The sequence below is a fragment of the Rhinatrema bivittatum genome, chromosome 6 (genome assembly GCF_901001135.1).
Source record: "Rhinatrema bivittatum chromosome 6, aRhiBiv1.1, whole genome shotgun sequence".
NCBI classification, from domain to species: domain Eukaryota; kingdom Metazoa; phylum Chordata; class Amphibia; order Gymnophiona; family Rhinatrematidae; genus Rhinatrema; species Rhinatrema bivittatum.
This window is the reverse complement of record NC_042620.1, coordinates 267,726,180-267,753,401: the sequence shown is the minus strand read 5'-3', so window position 1 is coordinate 267,753,401 and position 27,222 is coordinate 267,726,180. Positions and strand designations below refer to the sequence as shown.

Below are 27,222 nucleotides of genomic sequence, written 5' to 3'. Positions count from 1 at the left end.
AGGCCTTTCACATCTTCTAGGTTCACCCCATCAAAATCGTTACCCATGAAAACCTTCTCCCCAACATCCTCTTCACTAAACACCTAAGCAAAGAAATTGTTTAATCTTTCCATGATGACCTTATCTTCTCTAAGTACCCCTTTAACCCCTCAATCAGCTAACGGTCCAACTGACTCCCTCACAGGCTTTCTGCTTCGGATATATTTTAAAAAGTTTTAAAGTGAGTTTTTTCCTCTACAGCCAACTTCTTTTCAAATTCTCTCTTAGTCTGTCTTATCAATGTCTTACTTTTAACTTGCCAATGCTTATGCATTATCCTATTTTCTTCTGTTGGATCCTTGTTCCAATTTTTGAATAAAGATCTTTTGGCTAAAATAGCTTCTTTCATCTCACATTTTAACCATGCCGGTAATCGTTTTGCCTTCCTTCCACCTTTCTTAATGTGTGGAATACATCTGGACTGTGCTTCTAGGATGGTATTTTTTAACAATGACCACGCCTCTTGCACACTTTTTACCTTTTCAGCTGCTCCTTTCAGTTTTTTTCTATTACACAAACACTAACTTCTGTTTATTCGTAGCCTTACTGACTATTAAAAGCAGAAACAAACACACTAAATAATATTCCCAATGGTTTACTTCGCCCCAATACTTAAAAAAAAAAAATTCCCAAGCAAAACTTACCAGTAAGGTGATTCTCTCCTCTCAGTGCTCCCACTGGATTGTTACTTTTTCTTTTTGTAATAAAGTTTTTAATTTAATTTTTATTTATTTATTTGGATTTGTTACCTGCTTTTTTGAGTACATGAATGAACCAAAGCAGTCAACAATATATTAGAATAGCAGTGTATGAGGAAAGGACATTTGTAGCTTTGCAATACTAAAGGGCTAATTTTAAAAGGCCTACGCTCGCCGAATTGGGGAGACCCGTGTGTGGCTGGGCTGCACAGGCCCACAGCCATGCGTGTATCTCCTGGTACATGCACTGGAAAGATTTTTGCTAAAAGAGGCGGGCCAGGGGCAGGGTCTGGCCAAAGCATGGGCGGGGCCAGGACAGCGCAATTAGGCACAGTCTCGCTGAAGCGTGTGATGGATCCGACCGGGCCTTGTAAGTTGCCCAGTGCTTCGAAAAATGGGCGGGAAGGGTGCGGGTCTAGGGGTATGGCAATGGTCCAGGGGCGGGTTCGGGGGGGTCAGGGGCGATCCAGGAGCGGGTCTGGGGGCTTGGAGGCAGTATGGGGGCGGTCCAGGGGCGGGGCCAAATCCCCGGCACAGCGGCCTGTGCTGGGGGATGGCGAGCCGGCGTGCGCAAGTTGCGCCTGCCATGGGTTGGCGTAACTTTTGAAATAAAGGTAGGGGGGACGATTTAGTTAGGGCTGGGGGGTGGGTTAGATTGGGGAATGGAGGGGAAGGTGGGGGGGAAGGTGGGGGGTGGCCGAAAAAAAGTTCCCTCCGAGGCCGCTCCGATTTCGGAGCGGTCTTGGAGGGAACGGGGAAAGCCATCGGGGCTCCCCACGGGTTCAACGCGCGCAAGGTGCACAAGTGTGCACCCCCTTGCGTGTACCGAGCCTGGATTTTATAACATGTGCGCAGCAGTGCGCGCATGTTATAAAATTGGGCGTAGATTTTAAGATCTGGCCCTATGTGTACATTAATTTAGCAGCAATCACATTTTACTTCACAATTCAATGGTGCAACTTAGGACTAATTTTTGTATAAGAAATATTAACTACAACTCTCTACAATATCATAGAGGAGAACACTAATGATTAACTTGAAAATAACTACTGTATCATTAATGTTCATTCTCAGCAAAGCATTTAAAGCATTTGAGATAAAATGTCATGTAGTGTCATTTAAAGTCTTTGCATGTCAGGCTTGACAGCAAAAGCTTGACAGAAGAGTCAAGCCTTTAGCTGCTTTCTTAACTGGGTGTAATTCTATATTCTTGGAGCTGATCTGGGAGAAAGTTCCAGAAGGCAGGTGCTGCTGTTCCAGCACGATTCGTCCCATAAGGGATCCAGGCACCAAGAGAGTTTAAGGGAACTATGAACTGCGAGTAACAAATCAATTGAGAATACTGAGGACACCACACAGGAACCTTTGCAGCTGGGGAGAGAGAAGATTTGCAACCCTCTGTGCTAAGACTGTTTTTGCCTATTTTTATCCTGGGTCAAAGGGGAATCCCTGCCACACAACAAAAGCGAATACCTTTTCCACCCAGGGCCTCCACTCCTCCACTCCCTGGGAAGTGGGGGATACCCCGGGTCCCTGTGCGGGATACTTCTGCACAGATTGAGTGAAAGAACGGTATAGTGAACAGCTTAATTGTGGGGCTGAGAACTGAATCAATTGTGCCCATATACCACTGCTTATATCTGCAAGTAAACTTTAATTTTGAACACCACCTCGGAGTCTGGAGAGAGTTTTGCACAATGGGTCCACATTGTGAATTTTCTCATGGGATGCTCCTCTCCCGGGAGCACACAGACCTACCAGAGACACCCTTAGCCCTTGGGGCCTTGAAAAATAACCTTCCCACCATACAACAAAGGTTGAACAAAAGAATAGATGCCAATGGTCTTGAAAGCAACTTTATTGAAGTGGAGACACAAGATAGCCCGACTCAGGCCGAGTTTCGCCGTATCAGGACGGCTGCCTCAGGGGCTAAAACATAAATAAAAAATCATATAAATACATCTTTATATAATAAAAATAAAATTTATAAATTGACTATACATTTGTGCTAACCGTGAGTTTATTTAATTAACAAATTTACAATTTTTAGTTCCTGTATAAAATGTTTTATGTGTCACCATCATTGTATACATGTACAATACACATACTTTGCTTTTAATCATTGTTTTATTTTATTTTTATTATATAAAGATGTATTATATGATTTTTATTTATGTTTTAGCCCCTGAGGCAGCAGTCCTGATACGGCGAAACTCGGCCTGAGTCGGGCTATCTTGTGTCTCCACTTCAATAAAGTTGCTTTCAAGACCATTGGCATCTATTCTTTTGTTCAACCTGACGGCTTTTATAGATCGCCTTCCTTTGTGCTTTTTGGGTCCTTCCACCATACAACAAAGGACTTTCACCTTGGGGAGAAAAGGGACAGTGTTTTTCTGCTAGATTGGGTCCCTGACCCAAAGAGACTCTAAATAAGTTTATGGCCCCATCCCTGTAGTATAGGCACACCGGGGTGGGGGTTACACTTATTTTTCTATTACATTCAAGGGTGGTGAGGGCACCCTCTGTCTGTGGGCAGAAGCAGTGCTGGCCTTTTCACAGACATTTCCATGTTTTTATATGTCTTGTCTAACAGTTTGCTTTGTAGGGTGAAGCGTGCAGGCCGTGAATGGTAGTGCCTGCACCAGGTGTAAAGCCTGTTTGGTGATGGGACCTGATTTGCTCTTCAGGGAATTATATGCTCGTGAGTGTCCTGTTATGTGTGTGTATTGCAATGCAATAATGTGCTCTGCTATTGTGCAAGTCTGTGCACGAGTTTCTACCCATGTCCAGATTTTGGCTAACTGGGAGGGGGGGAGGGGGTGTAACTGATAGCCTTCAGCTGAGCCGCCGGGGATGGAACTGTTAACGGTACTGGTAGTGGAGGAAGAGGTTGTCGGCCATACACCAATTGGAATGGAGACGTCTTGGTGGCTGATGAGACGTGAGAATTCAACGTGAATTCTGCCCATAGCAGGTGGGATGCCCAATCGCTTTGACATGCATTGATGTAGCTACGAAGGAACTGTTTCAGGGTTCTGTGGGTCCTCTCCACTTGTCTAGCTTGTGGGTGATAGGCCATGGTGAAGTCTAGCGATATGCTAAACATTTTGCAGAGTGCTCTCCAGAACTTGGCTGTGAATTGTGTTCCCCGATCTGAAACAATATGCTGCGGAAGACCATGGAGACGGAAAACTTGTTGAACAAACAGTTGTGCCAATTGTGGGGCAGTGGGAAGAGTGGGCAGAGCGACAAAGTGCGCCATTTTCAAGAATCGGTCTACTATCATCCATATGATGGTGTTGCCTTCAGGGGGTGGTAGGTCGACCATGGCACCATGGGTGCTGGAAGAGGTTGAAGTAAGCCCCAGGGTTGACCTGCAAGTGGTTTTTGCTGGGTGCAGACCGGGCAGGAGTCCACATAATCTTTTACGTCGCGTCTGATTGTAGGCCACCAGTAGAAGCGTTGTAACGCCACTAGGGTACGAGCTCTCCCGGGATGACTCGCGGTGCGGGCATCATGGGCCCATTGCAGGACAGTGCTCTTCTTCCTCATCATCATCAGTTTCATCTCTCCCCTGCTGCACTGAAGTGGAGGCTAAGACAGGACTAACTAATCCTCTTAAACCTTCTTCATCTATTACTTCTTCCATTTCTGATGATGAGAATCCCACACAAGATGATTCTTCATCAGAATCAGAAGCAAACAGTGCCTGTGCTACATTGTCAATGTTAAGTCGAGTCTGCTGTCACACTGTTGCTTTTGGATGTCGCCATTTTGTCTGGCATGACTCAGCCTCCCCTTCCCTCACCTCCAAAACTACAGGGTCAGAAACAGGTGGTGGCGATGCATCATCTTGAAATTTCATTTTTTTCTGGATGGAACTGCCTGCCCCTCCAGAGATTTTAGATTGGAACCGGTCCCTTTTTAACTTTAATGAGGGACTGGCACTGCCTTTTGAAGTGCCTCCTCTGCCAGTCCCAAACACTCGACTATGTCTAGCTTTCCCTGACATTATGGATTTAATGTCACTGCCTACTAGGGATTTCAATTAAAATAATTATTTCCAAAAGAGGCCCACTGGGGACTTGGCTTCAGAGAGCACCGCTGTCCCAATATACATGAGTCTGCTAACCGCTCCCAGGCCCACGAGGCTGTGCCTGGATGTACACTAAAACTGGGACTGCTGTATGCACACACCAAGCTTATAACTACAAAAGAGGCCCACTGGGGATTTGGCTTCAGAGAGCACTGCTCTCCCAATAATATATATGTGAGTCTGCAAAACTGTCCAATGCCCACTGATGCCCAGTAAGTGCACTGTCTTCTTGACTTAAAAGAGCACAAAGAGACAGCCTGAGTTCAATAAAAAAAAAACCTGCAGTTAAATAAAAAGGATGGCTTGCTTGGCACAGCAGCAAAAAGGAAGAAATATCTTTTTCAATGGAAAATTCTAGCAAAGTAGCTAACAATTGAATATATCTCCCATCCACAACACCCAAATCCTGCTTGCAACCTACCCCAGGGGGTAAAATATAAAAATAACCAGCAACATGCCACTGCTAGCAGCTTGTCTCAGTGGCACAGACATAGAGACCTCTGAGATCAATAAAAAAAAAAAGTGCAATCAAATAAAGCATGGCTTACTTGCGGCACTGCATCCAAATCAAAGAAATATCTTTTTCAATGGAAAATTCTATTAAAATAGTGAGCAATTGAATACAGATTTCAAACATCAAAATATGCTCTGAGTGCAGCCACCTCCCCGGACCATCCCCACAAAGAAAGTGCGTGGCACGCCATGTGCTTAACGTATAAATAGTGCTGCATCATCAGGAATAGCGTCACAGAGCACTGAGTGAGAGCGGCGTTTGGCTGCATTAGAAAAATCCTTAGCTCTGATAGGTTGTATTCTGGTCTCCTTGCCAACCTGTCTGACCCACTCTGTGACAGGGCTGTGAGGTCACTTATGACTCACAAGAAAGGGCTAGTTTTTGCTATCTCCTATTTCAAATGGCCGCTAAGAAATCACTGCGAGCCAAAAGAATGAAACTAATATGATATGTTGTATTCGTGGGGGATCGCGATGCATTTCGTGAACCCATGAATACAACGAAAAGGGACTTATGCGTTGCGGATTGCCAATGCATTGAAAACAAATGCACATCCCTAGTTCCTGTAGTAACACGGATCAGTCCAGAATTCTGTCCTTCTTGGATACGGAGACAGTTTGAAGCATAGAAATAATGGAGAGTCCGCTCATTTAGTGTTGATTTATTCTGGTCTGCAGATCAGTATTGGTTACCCTGTTTTCATGGGTTAGGGTCACGCTTGGGGTTAGTGATCCGGTTCAGTTTATGGTTCCTGTATATAGTTAGTTTGTTGGACCATACTACTTTGAAACTGAGTAATACTGGCAGGCTGTGGGTGGCACCCAGGTATAGATGGCAGAGTCTGTTACAACTTTCTCTGTCTCCATCTGCTGGAGGGGAGGCAAAACCCAGGAGTCTGGACTGATCCGTGGTACTACAGGAATGAAAATTATCAGGTAAGAACCAATTTTCTTTTATTGTAAACAGATGTGATTGATTTCTGATACGTCGGTATATAAAAAGTAATAAACTATAAACTATGTGTGTGTGTCTCATCATGTGAGAAAGCGAGAAAGTGAGTGTGTGACTGAATATGTGAGAAAGCAAGCATGTGAGTGTGAATGATTAAGTATATAAGAGTGAGCGTGTATGTCTGAGCATGTGAGAGAGAACGTGAATGTGTGACTGAGAATGTGAGTTTGTGAATGTGCATGACAGAGTATGTGTCAATACAATAGCAGGACCTTCTATCTGGAATAACATTCCCTCAGGCCTCAGATTAGAACCCTGCCTCTTAACGTTCAGAAAAAAACTCAAAACGTGGCTATTTCATCAAGCCTTTGCTGACCCTCCAGACAATCTCTAGTCACCATTATTCTCTCCTGGACAAATTTATCCCCTCCCAGACGAATGGTTTGCTATCCTCTCGAAAGATGGACTTCCAGGTTAAAGCACCTTAAGCTTTAACCCACATCCTATACTATTATGTTACAATACTTCCTGCCTTTATTTTTTTCCAGCTATTTAGCTTCCAAGTTCTACACCCTGTTGAATGTAACTTTACCTTTTTCTCCTCTATTGTTAATCACTTTATTTATTGCTTCAGTTATCCTTGTTATATGTAAACCGATCCGATATGGTTATCACTATGAAGGTCGGTATAAAAAAGTGTTAAATAAATAAATAAATAAATAAATGTGTGTGAGAGAGAGTGTGCTTATGAGTGTGTGTGCAACAACCTCCTAGTCTCCCCCTACTAAACCATGACAGCCTCAGAGCATCTGGAAACAAGCAGTTCCCAGGTATGGAAAGCCAGAGATTTTTAAAAATCCTTATTTGTTTTAATTATTGGGTACCATTTACTGTATCTACTGTTTTGAAATATTGTATTGGTGTTTGGAAATGTTTTATGAATTTTTAATTATTGGAAGTTCTATTTGTCAACTGTTTTGAAATATTTATTCTTTGTATCAGCATGATTTTATTGTTTGTTCTGTTTTCCTAATAGAAAGTGTGTTGGTATTTTATGGCCAGGTATATTTGCAATGTTGCCTTTTCATAGATAGAGTTGTTACTGTTTGGGTGTTGGCAGTTAGTGCTGATTTGGTATGTGAGGTTCTATATTATTGTTGTGTCCGTCGCTGCTCGACTCCCTCACTCCGCCCTCCTTACCACTGTGGCGACTCCCTCCGGGCCTGATGGACGGGTTGCTGCCGCGACGTCTTCTTGCTGTCTTCTTCCGGCATCCCCAGAGCGGCACAATGCTGTGGATCCGCCATGTTCCTGATGACGTAGGGCACGCGCGCTCCAAATGATGTACCAGCAAGGGTGCAAACCTCGGGGGTGTCCCCCTGAACTGACGTCATCCGCTTCCAATATAAAAGGTCTCAGAAATTGCTAATGGATTGAGTTAGCAAAGGTTTACCAGACAAGGGTTTCGTTACCTAAGCTATTCTGCCTCCTCGGACTTACCAGGGGTACCTGCTCCTCGGGGGCCTCGCTCTCTTTTCTCTATTTCAGATTGCCGATGGGAACCGGTACTCGCTTCTCGAGGGCCCATGTTCCTGAACACTCTGAATATTCTGTAATGCCTGGAAGCTATCACAGATACAGACAATTGTGAGTTCCCTTTTAGATTGCCGATGGGAACCGGTACTCGCTTCTCGAGGGCCCATGTTCCTGAACACTCTGAAGATTCTCTACTGCCTGGAAGCTATCACTGCTACATACAATTGTGAGTTACCATCGCTCTCTCAGAGCTCTCCCTGGAACCAGGTACTCGTTCCTCGAGGGCCTAACCCTTTCCAGCTACTGAGCTTTCTAAAGACCTTATGTGAGATCTGTCATCCAGTTCTGGCTATGAACACAGTATACCTGTCTACTCACTATCTATAGTTTCTCTACAGCTCAGCCACCCTGGGATTGTGGTTCCAGAATCTGAGGGACTTCAGCCCTGCAGGGCATAGCAGCTCACTACTGCCACCTCTGGTGGTTCTATTACCTGTCTAATAAAAGAATTCTGTGTGTCTCCATACTCAAGCCTGGCCGGTGGTCCCTCTCGGGATATCCTTCTGGGGGCGCTGTCATCTGCCATCGGCCCAAGGATTCACCTATCTACATTTCTCTACAGCTGAGTGTCCTTTCCAAGCACTCCACTGGTAACAGATGGCTACTCCTTTCCTACCAGGAGTCTTCAGCAACAGATTCATAACAGCTTGCTAAACCTCCTGCTGGAACTAGTACACTACAGATCGTACTTCTAGCTCTAACCAGAGCTTTCCTACAAGAATGCTACTCTTCCTCTCTCAGGATTCGAAGCATAAGAGATTGCTAACTCCCTAGCAGATCCATAACAGATTGCTACTCCTATCTGATGCCTCTGCCCATCCGGCATCAGATCTACAATAGATTGCTAACTCCTCCCCTCTGGAGGAGTAGATCATATCAGATAGCTAGCTCCTCCCTCCAGAAGAGCTCGCTTCATACCAGAGTGCTAGCTCCTCCCCTCCAGAGGAGCTCGCACACATCAGATTGCTAACTCCGCAGTCTGATTCCTAACAATTATAATTCTAATTCAGTTTACTCATGGCTTTTTCAAGGCCAAGCCCACACCCAACATGCCATGGGCTTGCCATAAGGGTTCCAAATGTCTTTTTTTTCTCATTTTAGCAGGGTTTTCTGGTTGGCACCACAATAGTGCATGTAATTCTAATAATATACATGTTGTAGGGAATATTTTTAGTCTCAGAAGACTGTACTTTGAATGTTTTCCTTATAAAATTGTATGCATAATTTTTAATTCTATGTGGGGAGGGTGTGACCGGGGGGGGGGGGGGGCAGGTACAAGGCTGTAAGGGGGAGAGTGGAGCTGACGAGCAACTTGCTGGGATTTCATTTTGAAATTCCTGCATGTGCTTTACAATGTTGATCTTGTATTCGGTACAAAGCAGGTGCAAAGTCTGTGACTGTGCAAGTACTCCTGGTTCCAGCTGACCCCCAGATTTTCAAAGAGAAACTTCGTGGGCAGTTTCCCAGCTTCTTATGTTAGGCACATTGGACATATCTGATGATACTGAAGCCTCTCATCTGTCCATAAGCTACAGATACAAATATTTTGCATATTCATTATTTGAGCATTGGAAACCTAACTAATTTAAATATGATGAGCAATATTTGATGCATGGCTCTATAAATATTTTTGTTTGTGTATCTTTTGATGGTTATAAAAGTTTTAATATATATGTCATTTTGTACCCCGCCTAGAATTATATAGAGAGTGAGTTATACATTTTTATAAATAAATAAGGCTTATGTTCCGATTGAGCTAGAAGCCCAAAGGAGCACAAGGAAACTCTGGGTCAAAATAAAAAGTAAAGCCCCGTACATTTAACAGAGTTTCCCAACTGGTGGTGGTGTGTGGTGCTCAGGGTGAGGGCGCATTTTTTCATTTGGCCATAGGTGCCAAATGGCCTGGGTATGGCTCTGGTAATACATAGACCAAAACACATGTATTGTGATCGGGTCATACATACCATAACTTACATTTTATTGTTTGTGTCACAGATATATCACTATACAACAACAAGTTCATAATAGTATAATGCAGCACACATCCGTATCCAATAATAGCAACAAAAACACAAAAAAATACATAGCCATGGCATTGTAGTCTAGTACTTAGGACACAGAGATATAAACCTGGAAACCTTGATTCAAGTCCCTGTCTTATCACTCCACCTTTGAAACAGGGCAACCATAACATGGGGAATTTATCTATGTACTTTGATAGCACCATATAAATAAGAAATAATAACTGTAGAAAAACCTCAAGGGATGCAAGTAAATAAGTACAAAAGATAATCCTAACAAGTCTTCCACTCTAAAAATAATGCTATTTCATATAGTGTCATTCATACCTATGTCTCAGATGGCTTCACAATCACTTACAGTACAAAGGACAGTGCAGTACATCAACTCACGAGAACAGATCCAAGCAGACAAGGAGTGAAGAATAGGAGCTGGAGAGAGGTAAAATGACCCGACTAGCTCGTTCCAGACTCAGGAGGCAGCAGCAGAGAAGCACTTGCCTCCATCTGTGACTGGGCTGCTTGTAGATACAGAGGGAAGACATGACTTAGGACAGTAGGCAAGAAGGATAAGGATTAGAAGTTCAGAAGGATAGAAAGACAGGAATAATTTGGGTTGTAAACTCCAAGCAAGATAAAATTGAGGAAAAAATGGGCTGTTAGGAGGGAACATAATGATTTCTGATCTAATGAAGAACATGGCTCAAGAGAAGAAACACCTACAGTACCTGCATGTAATCCACTTTGAAGTGCCTGAAAAGCGGAATATAAATCAATCAGATATGTTAAGAGAGTGGACTTAGGGAATGGATGTTAGACAGGAAGTTCAGGGAGGATTCTGAAAAGAACATGTTTGATTTAAACTGCATGAGAGAGAGAAGGCAAGGTTTCCCAAGGACTGTGGTGATATTATAACCTCTCCTTCCCCTCACATTTTAAAACAGATGAGGAGGTGAATGCAGTATTTTGGACATACTGAAGACTTGAGGCTAGATATTTTTTCACTACATGGTATTCTTAAACAATAGTAGTCTCAGGGCAATGTGACAGTCCACAATACACAGTAGAACTATATTTCATGTCAAAAACAGAGTTGCAAGCTAGGTATATGACATAGCGTTCACGCTATATGTAGATGTGCAGGCGGAGAATGAGATGTTGCTCATGTTAGAAGAAAACCTGCAGGCAGGGCGTATGACAAACAGTTCTTGTTATAAGCAAACATGCAAGTGAGGCATTCAACTTGCAGCCCATGATGTAGGCAAATATATATGTTTTATGTTTATTCTGATTGTAAAGCATGTTATTGATTCCAAAGGAGAACTGTACGTTCATACCAGGAAGGATCCTTACGCTTGAGCCAGAACAGGCTGAGCTTCCTAAATCTCTTACTAGCTCTGCAGATTTTTGACACTGAATGTAACTGTAACTGAAACCTTTGTTTGCATTCTGTAAAATTAAAGATCAAGAAATAAGTTGTAGGTAATAACCTTTTTATTGGACTAATGTAATATGTCTGTGACTAGTTTTAGAGAGTTATCCTCTCGTCATCTGGTTAGTGAAGAAAGAGTGCAATTACATGGCGTTTAAATAGCACAGAATCATCTAGGTCAGGGTTGGCCAACTCTCATCCTCAAGAGCCACAAACAGACCTGGTTTTCAGGATATCCACAATGAATATGCATGAGATAGATTTCCATGCACTGCCTCAATTGCCTGCAAATGTATCTGATGTACATTCATTGTGGATATCCTGAAAACCGGGCCCGTTTGTGGCTCTGGAGGATGGGAGTTGGTCATCTCTGATCTAGGTCTTAGGCATATGTCGAGTGGTGCTATAGAAGTGTTAACTAGTAGAAGTAGCATATCCATTACAGCTCAGGAAAGGAAAGAAGGGGTGAGGTTGACCAAGACTAGAAGACAGTAACATATGACAGGTGAAAGGGCTCGTATCTGATGTGTAACTGTGCTGTTCTTCATTGACCCGATGAAGCAAGGATAACATTCAAAAGTTAATCACAAATGATTTAAGTTAGTCCAGTAAAACGTTATCACCTACAGTTTGTTTGTAAACCCTTAATTCTACATATCCAAGTGGACTAACACGGCATGATTCTCTGCTTTCTCATTCTGCACATAAAAAGTGTCCTTCCCGTGTGGCTCATTCAGTAATCAGGGCTAGTCTTAGGGGGATGAGGGGTCCAGGGTGAATCAAGTCAAAGCAACCCCTCACTTCCCGAGGACGAAAAGAATAGGGGGAGGTCCTTAAGTGAAGGTTAGGGGGATCTCTCCATACCTGGAGCCTGTGTCACTTCCTGGCCCTCTGAAAATGATGGAGAAAAAAAAAATATATAGCCACTCACTATTGTGTCAAACACTGAATAGCACCTTCAAAGTGGAACATCACCCTCATACTCGTAAGGATGCTTGCTGTATCATGAGTGTACAGATACTTCCCACTGTAAGCGTCTACAATGCTATAATGATTGGTCATGTGTGGAACTTTTTTGTGTGTGAAGTTTTTATAAATGCAAATAAAAATGATTTTGTGGGGACACTTATCTCTCGTAACGCTGTATGTGTTCATGCTGAAGTGTCTTCCCGATAAAGCATTATAATCCTAGTATAGTCCCTGGTATAATCCCGACATTGAACAGCTGAATCAGTGTCTTGTCCCATTTGGTCCAGCATTGTGAAAAATGTCATCATCAATTTTCAGATTTACAATAATTGAGAAAATTATTAAGTCACACAGAGGCAGCAGTTAGTTGGTCTATTTAAATTTATATGAGCAATATTACATCAAGATGGTAACTTTATAACAAGTGTGCGGACGCCCATACTTATGCATATGGGCATGCGAGTGTGCATACACTGGAATTATAAATCATGTGCACACTTGCGTGCGTATAATCTAGAACATGCCTACAATGCATATGTCTGCTTCTGCATCCCAGACGGTAGGCGTGCAGGGCGAGCCATCAGGTTCTTTTAGCCACTCCTGCTGTGCGGGCTCCCCTATCTCCCATGAGTTCCGATCAGCGATTTGGCAGGCAGGGGAGGGAAAGGAGCTAGCATAGAAGGAGCAGAATGGAAGCACCTGATAGCCAGGCCACAGACAGGGTCAACACTGCTTCTCACGGTTTGTGGCCCCAGTGGATCACAGGAAACAGCATTCTTCAGGCTGCCTTAGAATAAGGGGAGTAGTGATAGTTTATGGAAGGCTGAGTCTAATGATATCACCCCAGGGCATGGCTACTATGTGGCCCCCCCCCCCCAAAAAAGTATGGTGTACAACTATTTCCCCTCCCCTCCCTACATATGACCATGCCAATAGCAATATGGGAGTTTGTACAACTTTTAGAAACGTAGAATATGATGAAAAATCGACTGCCAGACCTATTCTATCAGGTTCCCCTTCCCACTGCTTATCTTCAGCTTTTCCCTTACTGCTAAAGATCCTGTGCCTGTCCCATGCTTTCTTGCCGCTTATTTACTTCTATGATTTCATATGATCTCTTTCTATGATCTCTCAAGTTTATTTTCTTCCAGCTGGATAAGTTTTTTTTTTTTTTCAAATGCTATGATAACAGAGGGTTTTTTTTGCTCTTGAGGTAGACTCATTGGTACTTTTTAATGCTGTGAAGACTCTTCTTGCTTTATACTAAAACGGTCCCGGGGGCCAGCCCCATGGAATAAGTTGTAGTACTTTATGCTTCAGTGCAGCAGATTTGGGTTCCTTCACGTAGGGGTTATCTTGAAGGTGATATTCCTCCAACTCTTGGGTCTGGCAAGGATTCTCACTGCCATCCAGGAATGCCATCTGGGGTGGGAGGATTCAAGAAAGAAAAAAAATGGGGGGTGGGGATAGATTCTTTTTGGGGAGGCCTTATGGGTCTGCGGTTGTGTGAAATGATCTCTGCAATATTAGAAGGCATTCTTGATGTTGTGCCTATGAGGACATCTTTATTTATTTATTTATTTATTTCTACCTCACGCCTTTAAGCTGTTTAAATGGTAGGATAAGTCTGCTGGCTAACAGCTTTAACATTCGCATAAACCTGGAGTTCTCAGGTTGTGCTCCCAACATGGTTTGCTCAACTTTTCATCATTCAGCTGTGAATACCAGTTCTAATTCATTAATTACTTTTGTGCTACTTCTGTACATTTTATCTCCTGTCTGTAACAAACATACAGTAGTCAATTAGCGCTGATAATTCCATTACCAAAGTCAATTCTGTTTTTTTGTTTTGTTTTTATCACAGAATTATACAGTATTTCAGGTTATAAACTTGTATAGGGATGTCAGTTGGAATCATGGCATCTCTCTAGATCATAGCTTACAGCACTGGTGTCCAGGGCTGCTGATGGGTGCACTGGGGTATTCTGGTGGTTAGAGCAATGAACTGGGGGCCAGAAATAGAAATGCAGAAACTCAGGGATGCAAGTTCCTTTCTCATTGAGACCTAGATTCATCATTTTGCTATAAATATAGCAGAAATAACGTGCGCACTAAAAAAAAGGGGCGTTGTTAGGCTAATTTTCCTGAGGCTGTGAGAGAGAGAGGATCACAAAAAAGTTAACTTCACTAATGGTAACTGCACTGTTCGTGCGTATGACTGTGCATGTAAAACTGCCCCTCCAAAACCCACCCCACCTCACAAACCTCATCCTGAGTTCATAATGCCCCCTCTTACAATGGTATAAAAAGTTCAAATATAAGTGAGCCTCCACAGATCTCTATCTCTAACCAGCAGTGGCGATAAATACCGTTTCGGCCTGCTAACGCATGCATAATGCACAGAAAATACAGAATAGTTATTTCTGTCGTTAAATCCCGCGATAGTGTGCGTGCCATGTTAACTGAACCTCATTTCCATTTACTCCTCCCACTCAAATACTAATTTTAAATTTGCATATACATTTTGCGATGCAGTATTTATAGTGGGCGTTACGGCATTATGGTGGGCGTTAGAGCCCTAATGCGCATGATAACGCATTTTGATAAATGACCCTGTGAGTTTGGGTACCTTTGGGCAAGTTGTTTTATCTCCCTGTAGGTCACGTTACAAAGCCATATTTAGTAATGACATCATTGTTTCTTCTCACTTTTAGAAATTGTCATACAAGACAAACATCAAAGTTGGGAGCTAGACTTCTCACTCCAGTGTTGGCCGTATTCATGTTTCTGAAATATATTATAATGTAAAGGAGATGGAAGATGCAGAAAGAATGTAAATTATTATTTTAAAATTCACCCACAGCAACCATTGTTCAACTGGGGTCCAATGCTCACTTGTATTTCAGCATCCACACTGGAATAAATGCTCTGCAATGTATTATATTAAGTGTCAAAGAAAAAGTTCATTGCCTTCATCTTGTTAAGCCTAAAAAAGTTGGATATGGTGACATATGGAGTAGCAGAAGAAATCTTATTCAGATACATTTGTAATAATTAATACCAATAAATAAAATTTCATTTTGGCTCTAAGTTTTCTTCTCTCCTCTCTTATCAACATTATGTCAGGGCTGGAACATTATTTTTTATTTTTAAGTTTTCAAAAGCTTTTCAGCTTTTCAGATAGTATGGGCATCTTAGGACCCTGACCGCATTATGTGCAATCCATTGCATATTGTATGGATCTGCCCAACCTCTTGACCCTGGCCTGAAAATGTCCCATTTTTCATTGCATTGCCATTGGTACTTGCAAACAGATCAGACTATTTTTTGCAAAAGCAAAATGACTTTGGAAATGGGACCCCCAGTATGGGATTTTTCTTTGCAATGGCCAAGTCTTGCTGTCTTCTCTTGCTCACTGTCGGCTGTGGATCCTTTGGTGTTTGATAAGTGCAGAGCTCTGATTAAAGCACTTTTCACAATCTTGACACTTATATGGTTTTTCTCCCGTATGGATCCGCTGGTGTTTAATGACACTTGATAGGTCGCTGAAGCTTTTCTCACAGTATGCACATCTGTATGGTCTCTCCCCCGTGTGTGTTCTTTTGTGTCTGATGAAGCTCGAGCTATCACTGAAGCTTTTCTCACAGTCAGGACATTTATATGGTTTCTCTTCGGTGTGCGTTCTCATATGTACAGTAAGATGGGAACTTTTAATGAAGCCTTTTTCACAGTATATGCATTTATATGGTCTCTCTCCTGTGTGTGTTCTCTTATGTTTAATGAGAGTTGAACTGTCACCAAAGCTTTTTTCACAATGTACACATTTGTATGGTCTTTCTCCTGTATGGGTTCTCTTATGCTCATTAAGATGTGAACTTCTACTGAAGCATTTTTCACAGTCTGGGCATTTATATGGTCTCTCCCCTGTGTGTGTTCTCTTATGCAAAATGAAATGTGAACTATCACTGAAACTTTTCTCACACTCTGTACACTTATATGGTCTTTCTCCTGTGTGTGTCCTTTGATGAGTGATGAGACATGATTTGTGACCAAATGTTTTTTCACATTCTGTACATTGGTATGGTCTCTCTCCTGTGTGGATTCTGTGGTGGGTGATCAAGCTTGATTTATGGCAGAAGCTCTTATCACAGTCTTTACATTTAAATGGTCTCTCTCCTGTATGATTTCTCCTGTTGACAATCCAATGTGCACTTTTAATGGAGCCTTTTTCAGCATTCTCCTGCTCTTGTTGTCGTTTCTGTGCATGAGCTCTCTGATGGTTAAGAAGAGTTGAGCTGTGACAAAAGGTTCTCTCACATTCAGCACACTCATATTTTCCCCTTTTATTCTGGGGTCTCTGGAAGATGTATCTTTCTATGCTTATGTCTGGGGTCTCCTCTGTGTAGGTTCCTAGTTGCATAATGGGGATTGATAGTTTATGGGGCCCCCTTTGACTCTCAGTGGCTTTCTTCAGCTTGTATTCTGCAGGATGCCTCCTTGACTTGTATTGCTGTTTGCAGGTCGTTCCCTGTTCTGAACAATGTATAGCATTCTTTTTTAATGTTCCTTTTAATTTTAGCTTTTTTGAACATTTTTTGTGATTCTTCACCTTGTTTGTGTTCGCAAGACTGTCCTCTGTTGGATTAAAGGATAACAATTAGTATTTACTTCATATACTGATTATAAACACATTATAAGAACCAGCCAGAAACAATATGAAATGCTGAGCAGCTGAGATTTGTCGAGAATAACCAGAGATAAAACAACTTCAGATATATTGGTAATTAAAGATAGGTGCAAAGTTAATTGCTCAGTATTTCAAGGTACAACAGCACCCATGGGAATTGTTGGGTGACTGTACAAACATTAGTAAGGCTCAAAAGATCAGGATGAAACCTCTAGCATGCAGTTTTCATACACAAACCTTTCTACTGATGCATTATTAAAAAAAATAAAAAATTCAGTTCCAGATTAGTCCAGCTTCATTATCTGTTGTTTTCAGACTGTGAAACTACTGCACGATTAAGAGGCTTATGAACTAAAGCTCAGCATGCACCCTAAACCAGACTCAGAGGTTAGGACTTTTCAGCTTGGAGAAGAGACGGCTGAGGGGGGATATGATAGAGGTGTTTAAAATCATGAGAGGTCTAGAACGGGTAGATGTGAATCGGTTATTTACTCTTTCGGATAGTAGAAAGACTAGGGGGCACTCCATGAAGTTAGCATGTGGCACATTTAAAACTAATCGGAGAAAGTTCTTTTTTACTCAACGCACAATTAAACTCTGGAATTTGTTGCCAGAGAATGTGGTTCGTGCAGTTAGTATAGCTGTGTTTAAAAAAGGATTGGATAAGTTCTTGGAGGAGAAGTCCATTACCTGCTATTAATTAAGTTGACTTAGATAATAGCCACTGACATTAGCAATGGTTACATGGAATAGACTTAGTTTTTGGGTACTTGCCAGGTTCTTATGGCCTGGATTGGCCACTGTTGGAAACAGGATGCTGGGCTTGATGGACCCTTGGTCTGACCCAGTATGGCATTTTCTTATGTTCAATGCATATATGCTAAAATTAGTACCGAAATGCATGTAAATGAAGGGATGTTATATGCAAATTAGGATTTTGTGGGTTTATGGCAAATAGCATGATATGCTCAAGGCCTAGAATTTAACACCTATCTTGAACCAGATGCTAAATTTTTAACATACACACTATTTAGGAGGCAAATTTTGAAAAGGATTTTCTGTAGATAAACAGTTTACCCATGGAGAAAGCCCCTTTAAAAATTGCTCCCTATCCCTAAGTGCAGCAGTATGGTGAGAAGGGGCAGGAGGCCATCCTGGCAAAGTACACACAGGAAGTTTATTTTTAACTCCCTGCACGGACTTTCTGAAAGGGATTTTTAACCTGCGAACTGTGTGGGGACTAATTTCCCAGCTGGGCAAGACATTTTCCAAGGGATACTTCACAGGGAGTTTCCCTTTTGAAAACAAGCTTGCAGGCCCATGGGTACAAAGAACCTGCAAAATATGTGGAAAGGCTGAAAATTGTCCTTTAAAAGGGGCTCAACTGATAACATGCACTGTGAGTTTCACTATGAACGTGCTGTGCTTTTTTTTGGGTAGGACCATGTTCAGCAGGGTAGGATAATTCAAACTCTGGGTTTCTCCGGCTAAGTCCTGAACTTAGCCAGTCAAACCCTTTTGAATATCAACCTCTATGTGACCTGCATGAAGTGACAGGCACAGCCCACAACAGTAATTGTGTTTTCAGGAAGGCACTGAGGTAACCTGCAAGGGGCAGTATTTGCAGTCCTAAACAGCAATGGTATAATTGCATTGGGCCTGCAAGAAGGCTGGGGGACCTACATGCAAGGGCCATGGTTAAACCCAAATTTCAGTGAACACAGGGAGGCCAGACTTTAACATGGAAGCTGCCTGGGTGAAGCAAAGCTGAAGTAGCAAGGTCTGGAATGGCCTACTTGTGGAAGTGACGGGAGCCATCACTGCAACAGACTGCGGGTATGCTGAGGAAAATATGAAGCGACAGAAAAAGGGTTGAGAGTTCAGGGAAAAGATGTGGGGAGAGAGGGGTTGGTATTGGGTTGCATGTGGGAGGTCATATGTGCATCTATTCAAAGTGCTCGAATCAAAACTATGCAGACTAAATGGGCCATTTCGGTCTTTATTTTGCATCATTCTCTATGTTACTATGATACTAAATATGTTACAATATGTCTACTTACTCCATAATAGAGCAGTTATTTGGAGTGTTATCAAGTCACTTCATGCGTTGGGATAACACGTGGGGGGCAGGGGGCTTTCAATACTTCTCAGAGTATGTGGCTTTTACTGTGTTCACCTGCTGCATTGTTCATAACACTGCAGCAAAGTACCACATCAAAGCCAAGGTTAATCCCCACCCAAGCTGAATCCCATGTCCCTCTGCTAGACTTTGGGGTAGCACCATGAAGGGGAGTCAGACCAGAAGTCAGACATTTGAGTTGTGTCACATTTCTTTAAACACACCACACCCAAAATGGGCAATCTGTCATGAAAGATTTCATGAATAAGAGCATAAGAATTGCCATGCTGGGTCAGGCCAAGGTCCATTCAACCCAGTATCCTGCCTCTGACTATGGCCAATCCAGGTCGCAAGTTCCTGGCAGATCCCATAAAGTAGATCTAATTCTTGTTACTCACTCCTAGGGATGGCAATAGCTTTCTTTAGTCTACCTGACTAATAATTTATTATGGATTTCTCTTCCGGGAATGTGTCCAAACGTCTTCTTAACCCTGCCTTGCCAGTTGCCTTGACCTCATTCTCCAGCAACAGATTCCACAGCTTAGGTAAAGAAGTATTTTCTAGGTTGTTATTTCCATGGACTGTCCCCTTGCCTCAGTATCAACCAAAAAGGTTCTTTATTTGCCATTCCAACCCACTCGTGATTTTATAAACCTCCATCATGTCCCCTCTCAGCTGTCTCCTTTCTAAGCTGAAGAACTCTAGCCTGAATAGGTTCTCATCATAGCAGAGATGTTCCATCTCCTCTTAACGTTTTCGATGTTCTCCCCTGCACCTCCTCTAGTTCCACCCATATCACTCCTGAGATAGAGCAACCAGAACTGCACACAGTACTTAAGACGGGGTTGCACCACAGCTCATCATAGAAGCAACATGAAAATTTCTATTTAATTCCTCATTCCTTTTAGATCATTTCTAACATTCTATCTGCCTTGACTGCCACTGTGCTCTGAGCAGAGGATCTCAACATATTGTCCAGAAAAACTCCAAGGTCCCCCTTCTGAGTAGTGACTGCCAGTATAGAACCCAGCATCATGCACCCTACACTTTTCCACATGTGCAACACTCTTTACTCTCCATATGAAATCTTATCTGCCATTCAGTTGCCCGGTCTCCTTGCTCACAAGGTCCTTCTGCAATTCATCACAATCTGCTGCTGTTTTAACAAATTTGAACAATTTTGTGTCATCTGTAAACTTTATCACATCATTTGTTGCTCCCTTTTTCAGATCATCTATAAGAACATAAGAACATGCCATACTGGGTCAGACCAAAGGTCCATCAAGCCCAGCATCCTGTTTCCAACAGAGGCCAAACCAAGATACAAGAAACTGGCAAGTACTCAAACAATGAATGTGTTAAACAGCACAGGTCCCAGTATTTATTCCTGTGGCACTCCACTAAAGACCTCTCTCCCTTTGAAAAACTAATCATCCAGTCCCATCCTCTGTTTCTGGACTAACCAGTTACCAATCCACAATAGAAAACTGTCTCCTATCCATTGACCCTACAATTTCCTGAGAAGTTTCTTATGGGGACTCTATCAAATGCCTTTTGAAAATCCAAATATATTATATCAACTGGTTCAAAAATTTCTAAAAGATTGGTAGGACATGACTTCCCTTTGCTAAAACCATGTTGACTCTTCCCCATTAACCCATGTCTATCCACATGGCCTGTGATCTCATTTTTCAGAGCGGTTTCCACCATCCAGCTTGACACTGAATCTGATTTATAGTTTCCCTGATCACCCCTTGAGTCCTTTTCAAAAATCATCATTACATTGGCACCCTTCAGTCTTCAGGAATCATGGCTGTTTTAAGCGATAGGTTATAGATTACTAGTAACAAGTTAGCTATCTCATGTTTTAGTTCATTTAGAAATCTGGGGTGGATGCCATCCAGTCTTAATGATTTGTTATGCTCAGTTTGTCAATCTGATTGATTATATCCTCTATTGTCACATATATTTGTTTTAGTTGCTCAGAATTTCTACCATTAAAGAATGTTTCAGGTGTGAGTATGTTCTTAACAGACGTTTGTGTGCTTCATATTAAATAGGTAGTAGGAAAGGCAGGCAAAAAACAGAAGTTTGTGTGTTTGTGTTCCCCACCTCTCCCACCCACCTAGCTCATCCTTTAATTTATAGGCAGGTAACACTTTCACACAAAAAAATAAAATAAATAGAAAAAAAAATCAGCCTTAACTTAAATTCAGAAATTCCCCACACCATACTAATATATTTAAAGGACCCTAATTGTATGCAGTTCTACTCCCGAAGCAAACTAAAACTTAACTAGGAATTGAACAAATTTAAGATGAAGGCAGCAGTCCAGCAGCAAGAGGGGGGCCTCCCAGTCTTTTGCATCGAGTGTCACATGTATAATGTTTTACCTGCCGGTGAGAAATTGTACGTGTGCATCTGATGCAAAGAGCTCCTGACTCTCAGAGAATGAGTCTGATTTCTGAAGGCTAGAGTGGCAGACTTGGGGGAGCTAATGCAGACAGATGAGACCTTCAGGGACAGAGTAGCCAAGTCCCAACTACAGTCTGGCAGCCCTGGTGGGAGAAGGAAGGTCTCATGATCGGAGAGCATTGGCCTGGTGCAGCAGGAAATGATCCTGTAGCAAGGACCTGCTCTCCAGGTGGTGCATTGTGTCTCCCAGGGCTACTGCCCAGGAAGGAAGGATTATGTCGGCCATTCTAGTTGGTGATTTGATTATTAGGAATGTAGACGGGCTGGTGGGTATGAGGATCACCTGGTAACATGCCTACCTGGTGCGAAGGTGACAGACCTTACGCGTCACCTAGGTAGGATTTTGGACAGTACTGGGGAGGAGCCGACTGTCATGGCACATGTGGACACTAACTACATAGGAAAATGTGGGAAGGAGGTTCTGGAAGCCAAATTTAGGCTCTTAGGTAGAAAGCTGAAATCCAGAACCTCCAGGGTAGCATTCTCTGAAATGCTCCCTGTGTTATGCTCAGGTTGTGAACCCTTGGGCCGACGGGAGGATGGTGTACCTTAGGAAGTGGATCCGTAGGTTCTCCCGTTGGGTGGCGAGGCAGGACAGAAGATGCGACCAGCTGGCCCTCAGCACTGGAGATGAGGCGACCGTGGAGGCAGACGGAGAGTCGTGACGTCGAGAAGCAGAACTGTGTCTTCGCCACTGGAAGCCCGCGGTCCCCCCAAGAGCAGCCTGTAGGGACCAGGACCGCTGGGACTTAGGTGGACCTTGGAGAGGTCAAGGAGTCGACAGCTCAGTGCAAGGGCTAACTGGAGCTTCACCCCTGGAAGCCCGCGGTGCCCCCGGGAGGAGCCCGTAGGGACCCGGGCCCTTGGAGACGGTGGTCCAGAAGAAGTCTGAGGTCAAGTGCCAGAGGGTCGTCGCTTACCAGTCCGAGGTCTTACACTGAGGGATCGCCACTTGCCAGTCCAAAGTCACACACCAGGAATCACTGCTTGCCAGTCTGAAGTCAGGAACCAGGAACACCAAGACAAGACAGGAACAAGGATCCAAAGTAGAAGAACTCACCGAAGCAAGCAGACCTGACTACGTGGGACGTTGCCAAGTTGAGGAATGAGCAGAGGAAGCCTCCTTTTATACTTCCTCTGCTCTGGCTGATAGGGAACAGCTGTAGATGGTTAAAGGGATCAGGTTCCTTTAAATCTAATGAGGAGGCGCGGCCTCGCGCCTAAAGATGGTGGCGGCCATCTTGGATTTCCTCTGCAGAGGACACCGGCTCAGGGGTTATTCTGGGAGCTGCCGTGGCGGGTCGCCGCGCCCATGGCCGTCCACAGGTGCGGAACAAAACACCCTGTTCCATGCGCAGGGCAGGCAGAGCTCCGGAGTCTCAATGCATGGATGAGACGATAGTGCAAGGAAGAGGGATTCAGTTTTGTAAGGAACTGGGGAACCTTTTGGGGAAGGGGGAGTCTTTTCCGAAGGGATGGATTCCACCTTAACTAGGATGGAATCAGGCTGCTGGTGATAACTTTTAAAAAGGAGATAGAGCAGCTTTTAAACTAAATTAAAGTGGAAAGCCGACAGTCACTCAGTAGTGCATGGTTCGCAGGGAGGTATCTTCAAAGGATACTAATGAAGCATTAGAGTTAAGGCATCCCAACAGAGAGTTTCCAATAATAAGAAAAGTAGTCCAAGTGCCTAAAATTAAAAATTCACCTGTGCTAAAAGATTCCAATTTATCCCTGTCAACTGAAAAGCAGAATGTTAATACAAAAAAACCCCACACTTTGAAATGTTTGTATGCTAATGCCAGAAGTCTAAGAAATAAGATGGGAGAATTAGAGTGTATAGCAGTGAATGATGACAGACTTAATTGGCATCTCAGAGACATGGTGGAAAGAGGATAACCAATGGGTCAGTGCTATACCAGGGTACAAGTTATATCACAATGGAAGAGAAGAGCATCTTGGTGGCGGAATGGCACTTTATGTCCGGGATGGCACAGAGTCCAACAGGATTAAGATCCTGCATGAGACTAAATGCACAATCAAATCTTTATGGGTAGAAATCCCTTGTGTTTTGGGGAAAAGTATAGTGCTAGGAGTATCGTACCGTACACCGGACCAAGATGGTGAGACAGACAGTGAAATGCTAAGAGAAATTAAAGAAGCTAACCAAATTGGTAGTGCAGTAATAATGGGAGATTTCAATTTGCAAAAATACCAGAAGCACCTTGCACATCAGGTAATCCACAAAGTCACAAGTGCAAGTAAAGACATCAAGTCCCATTCACGTAAAATAATAATTTATTAACCACGAATAGAATTTATATCTTAATTTAAATCGGCAACTCCATATCAGTAATAACAAGCATGTAGTTTTCTATGTCCCCCGACACGGTCCCGTGTTTCGCGGAGGCTGCATCGGGAGGGACCCAAGGAAATCATTCATATCTGGAAAGTGATATAATATAGTATAAGAAACGGAACACATACTGCCAAACAGGTAATATCTTTAAAGTACACATACCCATTCCATTCTTCTCAGGAGCGCGCTCACCCTGTAGTCTGACAGCCATTTAAAAGGGGCAGAAAAGGCGCGGAAAACGAACTCTCGCGAGATATAACAATCAGCAGGCACCTGTCAATAGAGACTACCAAGGTGTTTAATAGAATAGGTGCCATTCAATATCTTTATTGAGGCCAGAAGGGGCTACTGTATTTAGGGTATGGATCCATCGCTGCTCCCTCCGACCCAACGCACCGGAGAAATCTCCTCCCCTTGAAGGCGGCGAGACTACCTCCAATACGGAGTAAGAGAGAGAGTCGATGGAATGTTCTGCTTGGAGCCAGTGAGACACCAGAGGTTCATCAATCCTGGAGGATCTTATATTCGAACAGTGTTCAATCACCCGTGTCTTTATCATTCGGGATGTTTTCCCCACGTATAGCAATGAACAGGGGCAACTTATCACATAGATCACTCCTTTTGTGCAGCAATTGGATTGAGAATATAGTTTGAACACACGTCCTGTCACCGGGTGTATAAAAGAGCTAGCCCGTTGTGTATGCCTGCACATAGTGCAGTGACCGCACGGAGAATGTTGTCCGTTTGTTTTATCCAAAAATTGTGTCCCTGATGCTGTATGCACTAAACGGTCTCTAAGATTCGTCGCGCGTTTAAAAGTGAATCTCGGCGGACCCTGCATTATAGTGTTCAGAGACAAGGCTGACCAGTGTCGTCTGACCATCTTCGCTATGGCCCTGCCAACAGTGGAGAAAGGGAGAATACAGTTGTGGGTGACCTCATCTGATGGGGGAGGAGATGTGAATAACCATTCTCTTTGTGCATAAAGGGCACGCTTAAAAGCCCTTTTAATGACTCGCATAGGGTAACCTCTTTCTGTAAAGCGGTCAACCAACCCATTAGACTGGGAAAGGAATTCCTGGCGTGTGGAGCATATCCGACGGAGTCTCAAAAATTGGCCTGTGGGAATATTATCCCTTAATGCCCGCGGATGACAACTGTTATAGGCCAATAAGGTGTTGCGGTCAGTATGTTTTCGAAACAAAGTGGTTTCAAAATGGTCCACCACCCAAGATACATCAATATCCAAAAAAGAAATTCGCGAAGGATGGATGCAGTAGTTGAACTGGATGTTGGCATTGACTGTATTGATCCAGTCCAGGAACAGATAGAACTGAATGTCTGTACCTGTCCAGACAATGAAGATGTCGTCAATGTAGCGCAGCCATACATGGATGAACTGTGACCACATTGAGGAATAAATGTTTGAAGTCTCATATTCAGCCATGTATAGGCACGCCAGACTGGGGGCCATAGTCGACCCCATTGCAGTCCCCTTTATCTGCTGATAAACAATGTCCTGGAACTGAAAAAAGTTTTTTGTCAATGCTAATTCAGCAAGTTGAACTAAAAAGGTAGTGGTAATCCTCTGTGGAGCAGGGCGTGTGTTCAAATATTTCTCGATTACTATAAGGGCCTCATTTTGGGGGATGTTAGAATACAGAGATATTACATCAAGTGTGATCAAAAAGATTGAGGATTGAAGAACCTGCAAGGATGATAATATAGTCATGAAGTGGGACGAATCCCGCACATAGGAGTTGATCTGGGGTACCATGGGTTTTAGAAACACATCTACAAACTGTGAAAGTGGCTCTAATAAAGAGCCAATTCCAGATACGATGGCACCTATTCTATTAAACACCTTGGTAGTCTCTATTGACAGGTGCCTGCTGATTGTTATATCTCGCGAGAGTTCGTTTTCCGCGCCTTTTCTGCCCCTTTTAAATGGCTGTCAGACTACAGGGTGAGCGCGCTCCTGAGAAGAATGGAATGGGTATGTGTACTTTAAAGATATTACCTGTTTGGCAGTATGTGTTCCGTTTCTTATACTATATTATATCACTTTCCAGATATGAATGATTTCCTTGGGTCCCTCCCGATGCAGCCTCCGCGAAACACGGGACCGTGTCGGGGGACATAGAAAACTACATGCTTGTTATTACTGATATGGAGTTGCCGATTTAAATTAAGATATAAATTCTATTCGTGGTTAATAAATTATTATTTTACGTGAATGGGACTTGATGTCTTTACTTGCACTTGTGACTTTGTAGATTTCAATTTGCCCAATATTGATTCGGTAAGTGAAGCATCAGGACATGCTAGACATATAAAGCTCCTGGCTGGAATAAATGACAGTTTTATGGAGCAATTGGTTCAGGAACCGACAAGAGAGGGAGCAATTTTAGACCTAATTTTCTGTGGAGCATAGGATTTTCTGAGAGAGATAACGGTGGTGGAGCTGCTTGGCAATAGCGATCATAATATGATCAAATTTGAAATCCACGGCTATAGCACTAAACTTTCAAAAGGGAAACTTTAATAAAATGAGAAAAATAAGTTAAAAAACAATTAAAAGGTGCAGCTACAAAGGCAAAAAGTTGTGCAAAAAGTTGTGCAATAAGGGGTAGATTTTCAAAAAGTGCGATTTGGCGTACTTTTGTTGGCGCATCAGGCGCAAACAAAAGTACGCTGGATTTTAGTAGATACGCGCGTAGCCGCGCGTATCCGCTAAAATCCTGGATCGGCGCGCGCAAGGCTACCGATTCCGTATAGCCGGCGCGCGCCGAGCCGCGCAGCCTACCTCCATTCCCTCCAAGGCCGCTCTGAAATCGGAGCGGCCTCAGAGGGAACTTTCTTTTGCCCTCCCCTCACCTTCCCCTCCCTTCCCCTACCTAACCCACCCCCCAGCCCTGTCTAACCCCCCCCCTTACCTTTGTCGGGGGATTTACGCCTCCCGGAGGGAGACGTAAATCCCCGCGCGCCAGCGGGCCGCTAGCGCGCCGAGACGCGACCTGGGGGCGGGTCTGGAGGGCGCGGCCATGCCCCCGGACCGCCCCGGGCCGTAACCACGCCCCCGGACCCGCCCCCGAAACACTACGTCCCGCCCCGAAAACGCCGCGCGGATCGGGCCCGCCCCCGACACGCCCCCCTCGGAAAACACCGGGACTTACGCGAGTCCCGGGGCTCTGCGCACGCCGGTAGGCCTATGTAAAATAGGCGCACCAGCGCGCAGGGCCCTGCTCGCGTAAATCCGGGCGGATTTA

The 27,222-nt window shown here is 43.5% G+C and overlaps 1 protein-coding gene across 1 annotated transcript in view; it reads right to left on the bottom strand.

The window, feature by feature from the left end:
- The window catches only part of LOC115094705 (zinc finger protein 85-like), a 97,955-nt gene that overhangs the window by 30,719 nt on the left and 40,014 nt on the right, over nt 1-27,222 (bottom strand). Inside the window, exon 4 of the mRNA XM_029607957.1 lies at nt 15,730-16,948. Coding sequence (XP_029463817.1) covers nt 15,730-16,948 — 1,219 coding nt within the window. The remainder of the gene's footprint in view (nt 1-15,729; nt 16,949-27,222) is intronic.